Here is a 16,118-nt window from a genome sequence, read left to right as displayed (position 1 = left end):
ATGAATTCTGTTTGAATACCATTATTTTTCATTTCTCTCCTGAACTGGAAAACCAACGTGCCCAGGCTATTATCTAAAATCCTTCAGATGCATGGTGTTCCCACTGAATGCTGTGGAAGTCATGGGTCTCTTTCTCATTCTATAGCTAGTGATGGTTAACCTTCTCCTTGCTCCTATGCAGTACTTCTAACTGCAGTCCCAGTTTTGCCCTAGTATGTTCCTGTATGATCTTCTGTTGCCATCAAATCCGTCATGAAGCCATGTTTATTTTTCAATTGCTTAGCTAAAGCTGAGTGCTGGTCTGTTTTCTCTCTTCTTCCAGGTTTATTTTCCTGGCACCCTGTGTTCATGTCAATAGCAGTAAGTTATTTTCTGTTTATTTAATATAGCCAAGAATGTTGTTTGTCTTAGCTAGGTTCTTCTTGTAGAAAGTGTAACAAAGAGTGGGGCTAGCTACACACATTCACATATTAGAAATGCAGAAATGTGTCTTTCTAGCACACCTGGCAGCGGTATGCCATTTTCCCCTCTGCAGCACTCTTATCACAGTCAAACCTGTGTTTGTAGTGCCCCAGGAGATACCTGTTAAAGCCCCATGGAGGAGCAGAGTCCATGCTGCTAACCCAGGTGCGTTTTGATTTTGCTAGTAACCCAAGCACTGGTCAGATAGCAATTGTGACATGATGCACAAGGACCAACATGTTTCCCCTTTGTACCTATCACTTTAATACATGTTTTGTTCTGTAAAGGGTGAGCACTCATCTGCTTCAGCAGGTTGGTGCTTCTGTTTCTCTTTTTATAAAAAGAAAGCTTTTCTGCCTATTTGCCATTTGAAAGTCTATCTTAAACTATAGTATAAAATGCAAATATAAAATTTTATGTATATAATGTATGCTGCCCTGTTTCACGTATGCATGTTACCCGGTACATGTTATGCAGTATACGTGTGTGTGTGTGTCTTGCATAGCATTAGAAGGTACATTTCCAACTCCCTCCCCCAACAAAAACTATGTACGTGGCAAAGCTTTTCTGCCCCTCTCCTCATTCCCTCTGTACAATGTGACATCAGGGTGCTTCCAGATAGATGGCTCTTGATTCCGCCAACTAAAAGGCATTTTACAGCTGCTCTGTCTTACTTTCCTTACCTAAAGAAAAAGAAGCAGCAGTGGGAAAAGATGGAAGGATCACAAATGGAAAGCAGTCTAGACATCAGTCCAATGCTGTGAGTGAAGCAGGGCAGTTGCATAATAGAAGACTCATCTGGAAGCACCCCGTTTTGCTGGATCTAGTTTCACTGTATAAAAGAAAGATGCTGCTCCCATTCCCTTGAAAAAGAGATTGACTATTCATAGCCTGTAGCTGCCATTCTGTTACATCACTAGGAGGTCATGACTTGGCTTACATGACTCAGTGACCCACCATGGGTAATCAGCAATGGTGAGTTTTCGTGTTGCACTAAGCTTACTTTTCATGGGCAAGCCACCCTGAAAATATCTGTCCTGTTGTTGGTCCCCATGCTAGCCTGCCATGTTCCTGAATCTGGGTTGCCACGATGAGCTACAGTAAGGATAGCAAAACGGGCCTCTGCCACTTGCATTTGTCATCTTGCCAATGACTGTGCTTCCAGTGCTGAAATGGCACTTTGGAAGGACCGGAATTCATTGCTCATCTTTTGTTTCTTTCCAGTTGCCTCAGAACTATGCAACTATATTCCATACTTTTTCTTTTTGGTCTTTTGTATGTGTGTGCTTACAGCTGCCTGGTGTGTAGTTTCAGCTGTCAGAGAGCAGTGCAGTAGAGTAGGTAACAGACTGACAAGGCTAATTTATGCATAGGGACCAAATGCCAGATTGTCAACTGAAAGCACCATAAAGGAGGAAAGCAAGGTAAGCAGTAAAATGAAGGCAATATAATCTACTCAATTTTAAATGTTGAACTGACAGTTCTCAGTGCCCTCTGCTATTTCAACACATTCCAGAGTTTTCTGTTACTCCAGAAAGGGAGTGACATTAACCTTTCCCTGCTTTTTTTGTGGAGGTTGCTTTTTGGAGCAATTGTTGCAGATGTGCAATGTCCTTCTTTGTTTGTTTCCAGTCTTTTCATTTGGCAGAAATGTCCCCTTCATTTACTTTCCATCCATTGCATTTGAATCTCCTCCTCCTCCTCTTTCAAGAACTGTTAGGGAACCACAGTAACTGCTGTAGTTAGTGCTCCAGAAATAGGGAGGACTTAATGTAACCTGTGTGGTGTAGTGGTTAAGAGTGCGGGAATGGAACTCAGTTGACCTGAGTTCTTCCCTGCTCAGCCATGGAGCCAACTGGGAGACCTTGGGCCACTCACAGACTCAGCCCAACCCACCTCACAGGGTTGTTGTGGGGATAAGATTGAGAGATGAAGGAAGAGGCTGATGTAAGCCACTTTGAGTTCATAAGGAAAAAACCAGATATAAATAAATAAAAATAAATAATCTCTCCCCATTCTGGAGCAGCTGGTGACTTGGAAGTGCTGAAAAAGCACCACTGAGAACTAATAGTGCAATGCTTAAAACTGAAAGAATTACACTACTAAAGAAGAGATAGTATCTCCACCACTTTGGTGCACATTTTTCCACCCCATCCTGCATACTGAGGCTTTTCAATTGACAACTTTGTAAAAAGTCCCTGGCATCTGCAAATTAACCTGTATGTGCTTATCTATTTCACTTTGCCACTTTCTTTGACAGCTGAAGCTGAAAAAGATACTGACTAGGAAAGACTACACTTAACAGACAGTTGGAAGAGCACATTTGTGAAAGACCAAAGCAGCACAAATCGTGAACTCAGTTGCACAATTTTGTGGAGCTAAAAAAAAAAAAGAGAGACAACTGTGGTTTTTGTAAAGCTCAGAAAAACAAAAGCAGTGGCCAAGAAAAAGCGGTAGTGATTGGAGCAGGCAAAGGAAGACAAAATGGATTCTGCCACAGAAGACTCTGAGATGTGGGTCTGATCCAGCTGGAGGAATGGGGACGGGGGAGAAGCAGAACATCCCACAGTCAGGCCTATTATCTGTTGGGTTCACCATGGGTTGCTCAGTGAACACTCAACCCAGCATGGCTTATCCCAGGGTAATTTAGTGTGACATGCAAATATGCTTAGTGTCTGCAGCTGCCTTGGGGAATGTCTATTTTTTGGAGCTGAAAGCTAGGATAAAAATAGTTTTATAAATAAATGAACTCAGACAGGAACAAGACTTGATACTAGTGTTCTGTTCACACTTGCAATAAATTACCTCTATCTTTTGTTGCAAAATGGCATCTCTCAGCTTGGCCTCTTTAGTTTTGCTTCAGCAAATACACTGTCTGTAGATTCAAAGACGTCTATTGTTGGCAAGATGGGAAAGAAGTGCTCTCCTGTTATCAAAGCTCCCCTGTGGATAATCTGCTCTTGGCCAGGAGCCAATAATGTTTGGATGCCAAATGAGAGCCATATGCTGGAGAGTGGGGGTTATATGTGGTTTGCTTTGATAAGAGGAAGTTTTGAACTTTATCAGAGAATCCTGGGAATGGTAGCTGTCCTGGGGAACTAGAGGTTGATAAGGGTGGGTCTGACTGATTTCTTCCTGCTCATGCACTACAGTTACATTAGAAATTCAGAAGAATTTCAGGAACAAAGTTCCTTTTCCCTCACAGAATGCTTAGATATTTTACATATTATTCACATGTATATGCCACTTTCCACAAAGAGATCAAAGCGGTGAACGTGAACACTGGAAATGCGTAGGGTACTATAGGGATCAGTCTTGGGACGAATGCAGGGAAGGCAAATCATATTTGCAGGTGACACCAGATTGCATGGGATAAGTAAAACCTTGGGGGACTGAAACAAAATTCAAAGTGACCCTGATAGGCTGGAGTGCTGGGCTGAAAGCATCAGAATGAAATGTAATAGGGACAAGTGCCATGTTCTACTCCTAGGAAAAGGGAACCAAAGGTACAGTTACAAGATGGAGGATACTTGGCTGAACAAAATACAAGTGAGAAGGATCTTGGAACCATTGTAGATCACTAGCTGAATAAGAACCAATAATGTGATCTGGCTGTGAAAAAAAAAGCAAATGCTATTTTGAGTTGCCTTAATAGAAGTATACTTCCAAATCACTTGAGGTACTGATTCCCCTTTATTTAGCACTAGTTAAGTCCATCTTAAGTATTGTACCCAGTTCTGGGCACCACAGTTTAAGAAAGATGCAGACAGAGGAGAGTGACAAGGATGATCCAGGTACTGGAAACAAAGCCCTGTGAGGAAGGATTGAAAGACCTGGGCATGTTTAGCCTGAAGAAAAAAAGACTGAGGAGAGATGATAGCATTTTTTCAAATACTCAAAATGTTGTCACATGGAGGAGGGCCAGGATCTCTACTCAATCAGGCCAGGGTGTAGGACATGGAATAATGGACTCAGGTTACAGGAAGCCATTTGCCATCTGGACATCAGGAAAAACTTCCTGGCTGTTAGAGCAGCATGGCAATGGAACCAATTACCTGGGGAGGTTGTGGGCTCCCCCACACTGGAGGCATTCAAGAGGCAGCTGGACAGCCGTCTGTCAGGGATGCTTTAACTTGGAGTCCTGCATTGAGCAGGGGGCTGGACTTAATTAATGGCCTTATATGCCCCTTCCAACTCTACAATGAGTTTAACCTAAAATACAATGGCATCAATAGAACAATAGACATAAAAGCACAATACAAATGAATCAGCAATACAGTGACATTCTTTAATGTGTCAGTGAACCATAACTAGCAGGGTCATTTGTGTGAGCAGGTAAATGTTAAGACTGCCTCTAAGCATCTGAACTGTGGTGGCCTATCTCACTTTGATTGGTGAAGTGTTCCATAGGTCCTGCAGCATTGAAAGTTGTAGTGCAATTGTTCCTGGGGTGAGCCTTGGGAACATGTGGTACCCTTGTGAGTGTTCAGTTGCAGCAATTGGGCAGGGACACGAGGTATAAAGGAACCTGTTCGCAGGTTGTTCTGAGTTTTACATGCCCAGAACACGTCGAACTTGGCCCAATGGCTTACTGGCAGCCAATTTAGTACATTTAACAAGAGTGTAGCTTGTTGTTAGAAGGAGGTTCTGGTTAGTAGTCCCAGTGCTGCCTTCTTCATCAGGAACAGTTTCCGGATCATAGTCTAAGCTATGTGTAGCCAGATACAGAGTAGATTAAAACGATCCATCCATGAGGTTACCAAGGCCTGTGCTTCTCTGTCTCAAGAAAAGCAACCTGCACAGGTGCTACTGCTACTCTTGTTCCCCCATCATTGTGTGGATGAACATTAATGGGAGCTCACCATGACTGAAGTCCAGGGGGGTGGTTGTTGGACTGCCCTCTCTTCAGCCCTAGCCAGTATTTCCAGAGGTGAGGGATAATGGGAAATACAGTCCAATAACATCTGGAGTGCCGCATGTTCCCCATATCTGATGCAGACAATGGCGTTCTGATACAGTATGTTGAGTCCCCCGAATACGCAGTATGCTAACATGCCTTTACAGAATTCTTGACACTTTTCTACAGCTGCATTTCTCAGTGCTTCTTGAAGTCAGGTGTGACTGTTAATCCGAATTAAAACTGGATTTTAAACTCTACCATCAATATAGATCTCAGTTGCACCTTGTTCTGGCTATGCTTAACCTATTGGAGGGGGATGTTTTGGATAACGAGAGGCTGCTTTTTATGTAGTGGGTTCTTGCATTCCTACGATAGATTGACCACATGCAATTTTTAAGGTCTGAATAGCATTCACAGTTCTAAAAATATGACGTAAAGCTGTACGTAGAAGCCTTGGCTCATGCCAAGACCTGATTTTTTTCTATTAAGATGTGAAGTGTTAGCAGCGTAGGCCAAAATTTTGGCTCTGCTTCCAGTAGAACCTGCAGGCCCTGGGACCCCTTGAGAAGATGCTTCAGGCATTCACCATCTCCACCTCATCGTCACCACTGCCACCTTGCTTGCCTTTTCCCCCTCTGGTTCTAATATGCTTAACTCTCCAGTGGAGAGACAGGCATTCTTGTCGCCTGTTCACCTGTGTTCAAAAGGGAGGTGAACAGGCAGCTTCAGAGCCAGCTGTGGACCTCGTCCAAGGCCATAAGCATCAGCCATTGTGTCAGTGATGCCAGCAGCCCTGTGCAGCTCTTCTCTTGCCATAACTCCCTCCAGTCTAGCCAACTCTTGGGACCAGTTTGCCTGCTCGGTAGAACTATGGCAATATTTTCCCTTACATTATGTCACTTCAGGCTACATGTGGGTAGTGATATGTTTGAATCCTCTTCCACAACAACTTCCCAACAGCACACACTTATTTGCAGGTAGAAAAACATGTCAGGAAAAAGTCCAGGCTGAACTCTTGCTCTGACATGTTTGTTATATACACATACAGAGGTGTGCATGCACACAAATGGTGGATATTGGAGCATTGGTGCAATTTGACAGTTGCCCTCAAGAACTGATGGGGATGAAAGGTACAGAGTATAGATCCATATGTTCAACGTCTTTAATCACTTGCTGTTGAAAGTGGTAGAATACGGGAAAGACTTTAACACTTGATTTGGTGATGCTTCAGCCTTGGTCCCAAGCCTTTGGCTTTGCTTGTTACTTAGGACTTGAGATGATGTGATAATGAGGCTCCACACAGAAGAGCTGCCGCGTTGCTAATGGGTTCCTGTGTTCTTAGTTCTGCTTCTGCCTGATGGAAGGCATCCTGATCTTCTCACCAGAGGGATCCCTCTTCTGCTCCTGCTCCCACAGAGTGAAGGTGCAACTGCACTGGACCGTACAGACACTGGTGCTTGTGGCGGCAACCCTGGGCTTGGTCTTCATTGCCTCTAGCAAGAACCGGAGCGAGCTCCCACACTTCACCTCCTGGCACAGTGTTCTGGGTCTTCTGACACTGTTGGCAACTGGTGGGCAGGCCTTGTGTGGCCTTTGCTTGCACTTCTCAGAGCGACTGGGGATTTGGCCTGTGGCTCAGCTCCAACCGTGCCACACTGTGTCTGGACTGATTGTTTATCTGTTAGCCACTTTCACTGTGGTACTGGGCCTTTGTTCCGACTGGTTTCAAGCCCAGATTAAAGGCTTTGCCTGGTATTTCTGCCTGAGTTTGCCTTTCTGCCCAGCCCTGGTTATTGTGAACCAGATTACTAGAACTCGTTTGCCCAAGAGGAGACAGCATGTTTGAGCTTTAATCTTATTGGCCGGATCAGGAACCAAAATGTCATATCCATAGTTCTTTCTCTACCTTATTACAGTCAAGCTTTATATCTTATAAATGCTACTACTTTTGTTTCATGGCTGTGCATTGTGTATGATTTGGCAAAATGGTCCCCTTGTTTGGCATTTCTAGCATATGCTAATGCGTGTAGTTCAGCACTCTAAAAATATGCAGATTCTGTTTTCCAGCTCATTGGACAGGTAAACACAGATGTTTAGCTGGCCTGTATGATTGGAACTGCAGTACTTTCTTGATGTAGAAAACAGGTTCATAAATTTGCTATCTTCTCCTAAAGATGTGCTGGGGCTTAAAGCAATGTTCCTGACATTCTGAAATCATAAATACTCTTCCAGAATTAGACCTGCACTCGTCCCGCAAGACACTTATGGGGTATATTTGCTTGTAGTCTGTGCCCTTGGCACTGCTGCTTCCTCGCCTGCTGCTTCCTCACCTCCTATGCTGAATCCCTGCTGCTTCACTTTCTCATCAGTTCCTACTCCCTTTCATCACTGTTTCCCTAGCTTTGGATCCACCAGCTTGCCATTTTTTCTCATCTCGAGACTGAGGTCTAGGGTGGCTACTTGTGAATTGCCAAAAAGCAAGGTCACTGATTTGTATAAAATGTTCATATGCTAATGTGTACATAGAAATGCAAATGTAGAAATAATCATGATTTGAATAGAAATACACTATATCTCATTAGTGTGGCAGACTGAGCAGGCTTGTCAGTCCCCCACTCAGTCTGCTGCCCAGGTGCCCAGTTCTGCCTCCTGATTTATCTTTACAATGGACTTTGCCCATCCCTTCAAACAGAGTATGTCCAAAATGGAGGACAGTCCTCTGGTAGCTCTTCAAGATAGAGGACTGTCCTCAGTAAAGGAAGATACATGGCCACTCTAGGTGAGGTAAAAAATGTCTTTCCACATGTTAAATGTGCAGCGTGATCCAAGCAGGAAACTGATGCGCTTGCCATCTAGATTCAAGTCTGTGGGTGATGGCTGCTGAATCCTGCCATGTTTGTATGAGCAGGATCCCTGAAAGAATGTCAGTTCCTAACTGGCCATACACTGTTCCTAACTGCACATGTGTATGTCTCTCCTCTGCACATAGGCTCTAATCCTGAAGTAGGCAAGCTTTGCCACAGTGATTGTACATCTTTTCTTCACCCAGCCGGGCACATGAACACCAGTTTGGGAAAGAGTGTTCCTACTATGGGAATTAGAGAGCACTGAAAGACTGAACTATACAAAATCAGTCAGTGAATCAGTGATGGAGGATTCTTAACCAGAAATACTGAGTGTGCCTGAGCAGATGTGGAACACTTTTGTGTCTTACTGAATCATGGCATCCTCTTCGTTCCCAGTCGCTTAAAAGAATGAAGCGGGCTGGACAGGCTGTGTACTTTAGTGGTGGAACATATGTTTGCACGCAGGAGGCCTTTACCATTTTATGGGCAAAGGAAAACACTCCCATTTAGAAAACAAAACAATTGCATTTAATGAGAAATGAAACTGCTTTCATTAAGCCCTTGTTTTAGTAGTGAGGTAAGGGAGAAAATTCACTGGTGGACTGGTGGACTGATTGAAAAAATGTTGGGAGAACTTCAGCTATTGGGTAGTATAGAAATGACATACATAGCAAGTAATAATAATTTAACGGCACAAAGGAGATGAATGGTTTCTTGGTACACATTAGAGAAATCCTTACCACTTTGGGAGAGGGCTGTGTGAGTGCCTTCCCACTGACATTTTCCAGCTGCCAAACAATGCAGTCTATGAAACTGAAGCAAAATAATTTGAAGTGGAAGTGAATATAGAAGAGAAATATTAAAAATACATTTTCAGTTTGGAGCCATTTTAATTTGTACCTAATAAATACTAATGGCGTTGTTTGTTTGTTTTTTTCTCCAGATTGAATTAATGCACTTTAAGCTTTGGGGTCAAGGTCATGCCAATTAAATAATTTCTTTAGCCAGGACTTGTGTTATGCAAGTCATTTCCAGATGAGAAATGGGCAATTTGCGTGAGGCATGCAGCATAGAGACAAGTCTTGAGTAAAATTCAAACTGATACAGCTAATATGGTTAAGGTCATATTACGTGATCAATAGTTTGCATAATAAAGACACATGCCTCCTACTTGTTGAATAGGAGCCAGATGTCTTTCCTTAAGGTTGCTGCACATCTGTTGCAGGGACAGCCTGTTCTTCTCAGCACTGAAACAGCAATGCTTTGTGACTGGGGAACTCAAATGGTTTCACGAGAGGATGCATCCTTTGCTATATAAAGAACTGTTCCATGAAAGCTATGGGTCTCTGCCAGGTCTCATCTGTAATGTTGTGAAGGATGTGCATTGGATTTGGAAAAAGCCTCAGTTTCACTGGGTCCCTGTGGATGGATTCTGGAGTTCCCTGAGGCAGTGGGCTACTCTCCAAAGCGACTAGAACAGAAGCTGGAGCCTGCTTAGGACATTGCAATCTGGCTTTGGAAATCAGATCATCTCCAACAATTGTCTCTCTTGCTTTCATTTCTCAAAACAGTGAGGGAAGGACTGATTGAACGGTTCACCTAATCCTAAGGCACATTTTACCAGGGACTGTCTAATCATGGTGCACTGGTGGAAAGGTTGTTAGGTGGGTTTTCTTCCAACACTAAAAATTGTAACTATGTAAAAAGCTTTGAAATGATTTTTAGTCACAGCACCTGAACCTCTGCACCTCTCCTTTGAATCACTCACTTTCCTCTGTATATGAGAACTCTCCTTTCACAAACTGCTGCACCTGTCCTGAAATGTTGCATTTTTCTTGGGGCTTCTTTTATATTGTCTGCCATTTTCAGAAGGATGTTCCAGAAGGAGCATTGGCGGAGGTGCTCTCTTTGAGATACTTTCACAATATCAAGGCTGAGCTAACACAGAACCTCCTGTACGTATTCATCTGACACATGGCTGCCTCAATACCACCAGAAGAGTCCATTGTCCCTGCAGATTGCATCCAATTCTGCCAAACAATTAAAAAGTGTGTTTGTGTGTTGTATGGGGCAGGGGAGGAATCAACAGTTCCTTTTAAAAAATAGAAGGATGAAGCAGAAAAAGTTGGTAGGCTTACTCTCCTTCTAAGTGGACACTATATAGTTCATCAGCTTCTGAAAAACAGAAAAAAATATAGCCAGTTGAATCATTTCCCAAAATAGACAATAGAAAGTATGAAGCCTTGGACTTCTAGATTTTAATTCAGGGTCAGTACCAGAGTTTCAGGGATGGCTCCCCAGTTAGTCAGGGCAGGCCTGGCTCATTTCCCAAGGCATGAAAATTGAGTGTGAGTCAAGACTTGTGGTTGCCACACAGCACTACTACTGATGAGGCATGGTAAGTCTCCCGTTACTGTTCTGAAGCAGTAGCAAACTTCTAATAAGCCGTGGCATCAGACTGGTAGGACTCTGGAAATGGAACAAGGGGCTATCGACTTACAGATGCTTAAAGAGGGACCGAAAGCCTAATTCGCATCCCTTTACGAACAGCCAGTACTTTGGATGAGGATTACAGGCAAACTAGAGCAGAAGCAGCAAACTTTCCATGCAGGCCTTCCCCAGCACGCTTCTGGTTGTACTGTGATGGTGATACCAGGTATCTTATTTCTCACATCAAGGGCTCTTTTTCTAGCTCTCTGGTTTGCACCAGTCTGCTGCTGCTTTGCTGTTCCGTTTCCCACTTTCCCCTAGCTGTTGGGCTATTCTTGGAGAAAAAAGGGTGCTGCCTTTTCCTCGGCTCTGCATTCTTCATGCTTGATTTTGAAAGAGCTCTGAAACAAGTTGGCCACGCATCATAACGACGAAAGCCTACTCAGTACCAGCTCTGTTGCCCTGTGTGTGTGCTTGTTGAGCATGCAGATGGTGTGTGGGTGTGCGCGCATGCACTTCTTCAAATTTAATGAAGAGGATTTATGTTAGCAGAGGTGTCTCTGTAGGCATGAATCTCTGAAGCCAAGGTGCACAGTGCGCTTTTTCGTGGATCTTATTCCTGAGTAGGTACACACAGCATTGCACTGTGAAGTCCACTGTTTTAAAGGGAGTCACCATGAAGGACTTCTAGTGTTCTAGGACACAGAACACTGTTCTATGATACACGGGGTGGACTGCAGATTGCTCCTCGATGCAGAGAAAATGCTTTTCAGGCCAGGGTCGTCTTTGTCTCTCAACCACTGATACAGAACCGACACAGAAGGGGGCCAAAAATAGTAGAGTCCAGGTTGAATGCATGATGGAGAAGTTAATTAAGAAATTGCAGGGAGGGAGAAAGCAGCTCTGTGAAAATAATTTGATGGAGGCAAACAGCTATGGGTCTGAGACAAGCAGTTCGTTAATAAGATACAAACTAGGGACTGATAGACTAGCACCCCTTGCAAACAGGTGTTCCTTGTGTAAAACAGCAACGTGAGTATAAGAGGCTCAGGATGTCTCGTGGTGACTGCTGTTACTGGGAGTTCTCTCTAGAAGGGCAGGTTTCCAGTGTCCCCAGTTTAGAGATTGGAATCACTTGGGATTCTGATCGGCACAGTGAGGAATAAAAAAAGGCTCTTTGCTGCAGTAATTGACCCTGAACTCAAGGAATGCCTGAATAGAGCTCCAAAACATTGAGGATAAACACTGGGCATTGCAATGTCTTTGAAACTGAGCAAGGTTAGATGGAATGATTTCAAGCATTCTGTTTGAAATGGTAGACTTGCCTCCATTCCCCCCCGCCCCCCCCATAGGGTTGATAATAATAGCTATTTATGTAAGAAGCATTTTTTTTTTGCCTGAGAAGCAATATTGGTGTTTATTTAGTGTGAAGACGTGCCATTTCCACAAATGAAGGATTGTTGGCAGATCCTCCCGCCCACATCACTGGCTATTTCCATGGTGAAAGATACACCACAGGTGGGCAGAAAAAATAGTCATAACTATACAACTATATAGTACAACACTGGGTAACTATCACTTTCGTCTAACACACTTTGTAATTAACCACCTCCTGAATATATGCAGGTGCTGTGGGTATTGGTGGGACCCAGCATATTCACTGGTGTTACCCATGACCCACAAAAAAAACCAGAGTGGCACCTCTCTTAACTGACCTGAATGTAGGGATCCACACATGTTAAATTGCACTTGATCTTTTTAGTACATCGCAGCTCACATTTAGAAACTTTGGTCGTGAACCCTGATTGCACCTGAAATCTTACAGAACTGACATCTCTGCTGAAATGGCTGTAGGAAAAGCAGCAGCTGCCCTTCACAAACCACTGGAGACATTCTGTCAGAGAAATCTGCTTTGAGCCAATGCATGACAGATTGTGTTACTGTTACCTCATTAGCATGGTTGCCCAATAATGCAAGTGTGGCTGTGTGGCAGGAAGTGTTGTGCTCCCCAAATGCCACAATGTTTGGGCAGCATCACGTGACTGTGTGGGTACCCCTGAATGTATTCACTTTAATGCCTAAGTGTCTGGGATTAGAAGGACCACCCTGTGCATTGGACTAATTAAAAGAATCCACAAGGGGGAGCAACACGCAAAGGCTTCCAATAGGCAAACTGCAAATAAAATCGCAGTCACAATAATTCACTGCTTGGAGACTAGAAATTAGGTATGTGCTACAGCACAGTGCAATTGCTGAGCCCCCCACCCCCGCCGTTGCCCCGCCCCACCCCGCCCGAGCAGCTGTAGAGCTCAGGACCAGAGAGGATTCACTTGCCCAATTTATGATTTGCATCACATGTTGCACCACAGTTGCTTTTTTGCTTCAGTGAGGGCAAAACGACTTCCATGCATTCTCCTTTTCTCGATGCTGCAAGGGAGGAAACAATCCTGTGCTTGTTTAGGCAGAAGAAAACCTACAACTCTGGCCAGACATGCTAAGCATTCTAAAAGTCAGATTTAAAGCTTGACAAAATCTGTTTTTGTGGCATTGGATGGGCAAACTGATTTTTACGATTTTCAGTAGATGAAGTTGGTTATTTTCAGTAGACAAAGTTGGTTCATTTCTGAACTGAGTGCCTGATATGATTTCCCTGCAGCCATACTTAAAACTGCAACATTTGCTAGAATCCAGGTTTTGCCTTGCAGCATTTCCCACCTCACAGTCTCCTCAGTTATTGGAAATCCTTACTGAGGCTGATCACTTAACGTGGATCCACGATCCATGCCTATAAACATTTGTTGTCAGTAAATAAATATGATTCCCTGCATTGCATTGAATGGAATGGAATGAACGAAGAGTTGGAATGTTCTGTTCAATTCCAGTAGCAGAATGTTGCTTTCGAGTTGAAATCTGAAGTACCAGTAGATCTCGGATTATGTCATAGTGAATAAAAACTTATGTTCTGTATTAAATTCCACAACTTCTTGTGTGTTTAGGTTGACAAACTGCCGGAGATGTAACACTGCTAACATTCTTTTAAGTCATATGTTTTGGCAATGTCCAATATTTGCCTCTTTTTGGTTGGAAGTTATATAGATAAACTTTGCATTAGAGTATTCGTTGCTTTTTCTGACGGACACATGCTTTTAAATTATTTACCTGCTTCTTGCAATTTGGCCAACATATATGGATTTTCCACACCCTTTTAAGACTGATACTGTACCACTGGGAAGATAAACACTCACCTTCTATAACGCAATGGAATGAAGACCTAATCACACTTTCAGTATTTGAATGGATGCCATATAGATCTCACGCTTAAATGGACTTTCATACAGATATTTGGTCTGCCTTTGTTGACGGTTATGAAAAATGGATACATCTGGATTTGTGTTGTTATTTGGATATTTACATATCAATATTTGTTAATTGCAGGGTTTCTTTTTCTTGTTTGTTTCCTCCCCTTGTTTCAATTTGTTTTGTTTTGATGAAATTCACAATATAGAAAATAAACAGAAACTATTTTAAAAATTGGTGATGAACCAGTGTCACTTTAGTGATTGTGAAAAGCCATCTCTGGGGGACGGGGGGGGGGGGGAGGAGAAAAGCTGTTGCAACTGCAGAAGTGGTCTTGATAGGAACAGGCGAGAGTGAGCAACTGCAACTGTGGAGCTTGGCTGCTCTTGCTGAGTAGCTTGCTTGCCATGTCCTGCTGCCCAGAATGGGCAGAGTGGCCTGTTGAGGAAAAACTCTATCCACTTTTTCCATGTCATGTATGATTTTATACACTCCCATCATTCCCCCTCACTCACACTTTTTAGCTAAAAAGCCCCCTGTGGTGTAACTGTTCCCAAACCAGGTAGCCTTCAGAAGTTTTAGACTTAACTTTCACCATGCCCGATAATAGTTAGGAAATTTGGGAGTTCTTGTCTAAAACATCTGGAAAGCACAGGTTGCAGAAGGCTGGATTAGAATATGCAGATTACCCAATAAATGTAAAAAAGGAACTACCTTTTACCTCTAGAATTCTTGATTATGGGACATCATGATTTTAAGAGTTAAACTTGCCAGGGAAACTGAATTCAAAAGGAACTACTTCCAAGTAGACATATATAAATTGGGCCATCAGGCTACCTGAAATACATTAGGAATATAGGAAATTGCCTCATACTGAGTTAGGCCCTTGGTCCATCTAGTCTGTATTGTTGGCATTGCCTGATAGCAGTTCTCCAGGGCTGGAGGCTGTTTCTCTAAGCCCTATCAGGAGATACAGGGGGATCGAACCTGGGACCTTGTGTATGCAGTCCAACTGCTCTACCACTGAACTACAGTCCCTTCTCATAGATGCAGGTCTTCCCTGGCAGCTGAAAGGTTTGTCTCTTCACTCCAGTTAATTCAGGGCAGGAGAGCAATTGATGCTTGGTGAAATACTGTTACCCATTTTCAGCATTAGCGTTTATATGTGCACAGCAAACTAGTATTAAAAGCAAATGTGGGGATCTGTCTGAAAGCTAGCACAGTCTGCTCCCTAGTTAAAGCTGAAAAATTCTCAAATACTGCCAAATCGTTAAACAAATCCCCTGATAACGTGCCTGTTAAAGGAAATGTGTTTGTGTGGACAAAAGAGTCAAACACTGAAAGAGATCTTGGCAAGGGGAAAACACTATATAAAGTATAGGAATAGATATTGCCTCAGTTTATCATGAAATTCAATTAATATCACTGGGCCAAGCCTTCTTTATTTCTTGGAAAATAAAGAAGTTGGTCATTATACCCACAATGCATCACTATTTATTTACACCAGGATCTTCAAAATTATTACTCATCAAAACTTCAAACAAAGTAATTTAACAGTTTTGTACTTTTCTTAGTTGCTTAAAAGGTGGCAGCAGAGGGTTATAGCAACCCGTTTCTACCCTTGCAGTGTGATTTAAGTGTGCCTTCTCTCTCTCCCTCTCCCTCTCCCTCTGTGTTTGCATTGTATCTTGCTGCCTGCAAAAGAGATGCTGCAAGAGACTTTTGTTTTGGACAAGGTCCTGATGATGGGTAACAAGTACTGAGTGGATATTATATCTGGAACATTTACAGTGCAATTTCTGTAGAATACATTCTGTAGAATGTATTTCTGAATATACAAATGTTAACGTATGTATAGAGATGCAAATTTATAATGTAAATAGAGAAACAGCACACGTCACTATAGGGTAGAAGTCTGCGACCAAATGACCAGTATGCCTTGCTCAGTCTGCTCTGCTGGGGCTTCTCTTTCAGGTGGTTCGTTGAGTTTAAACCAGAATTGGATCGGGCAGCCCTTCAGAGAGAGGATGCTTCAAAACATAAGACCATCTCCTGTCAGTCCTTCGACCAAAGGACATATGGCCATCCTGTTAGAAGTAAACCCCATCAAGTTCAGCGGTGCTTACTTCCAGTTAAGGGTGCAGTGCATAGGACCACAGTCATGATGTTTGGGGTGGCATCCC

The 16,118-nt window shown here is 43.1% G+C and overlaps 1 protein-coding gene across 1 annotated transcript; it reads left to right on the top strand.

Moving 5' to 3' along the window:
- The first annotated feature begins 330 nt into the window (after nucleotides 1-330).
- On the top strand, nucleotides 331-7,208 carry LOC123033987 (probable transmembrane reductase CYB561D1). Its single transcript, XM_044450977.1, has 2 exons — nucleotides 331-360; nucleotides 6,705-7,208. Exons 1-2 carry the CDS (start codon nucleotides 349-351, stop codon nucleotides 7,206-7,208), a joined length of 516 nt encoding a protein of 171 aa, XP_044306912.1. The 5' UTR covers nucleotides 331-348.
- The last annotated feature ends 8,910 nt before the right edge of the window (nucleotides 7,209-16,118 follow it).

Source organism: Varanus komodoensis, unplaced genomic scaffold (genome assembly GCF_004798865.1).
Source record: "Varanus komodoensis strain SLA01 unplaced genomic scaffold, ASM479886v1 scaffold1, whole genome shotgun sequence".
NCBI lineage: Eukaryota > Metazoa > Chordata > Lepidosauria > Squamata > Varanidae > Varanus > Varanus komodoensis.
This window is presented reverse-complemented; position numbering and strand designations above follow the sequence as displayed.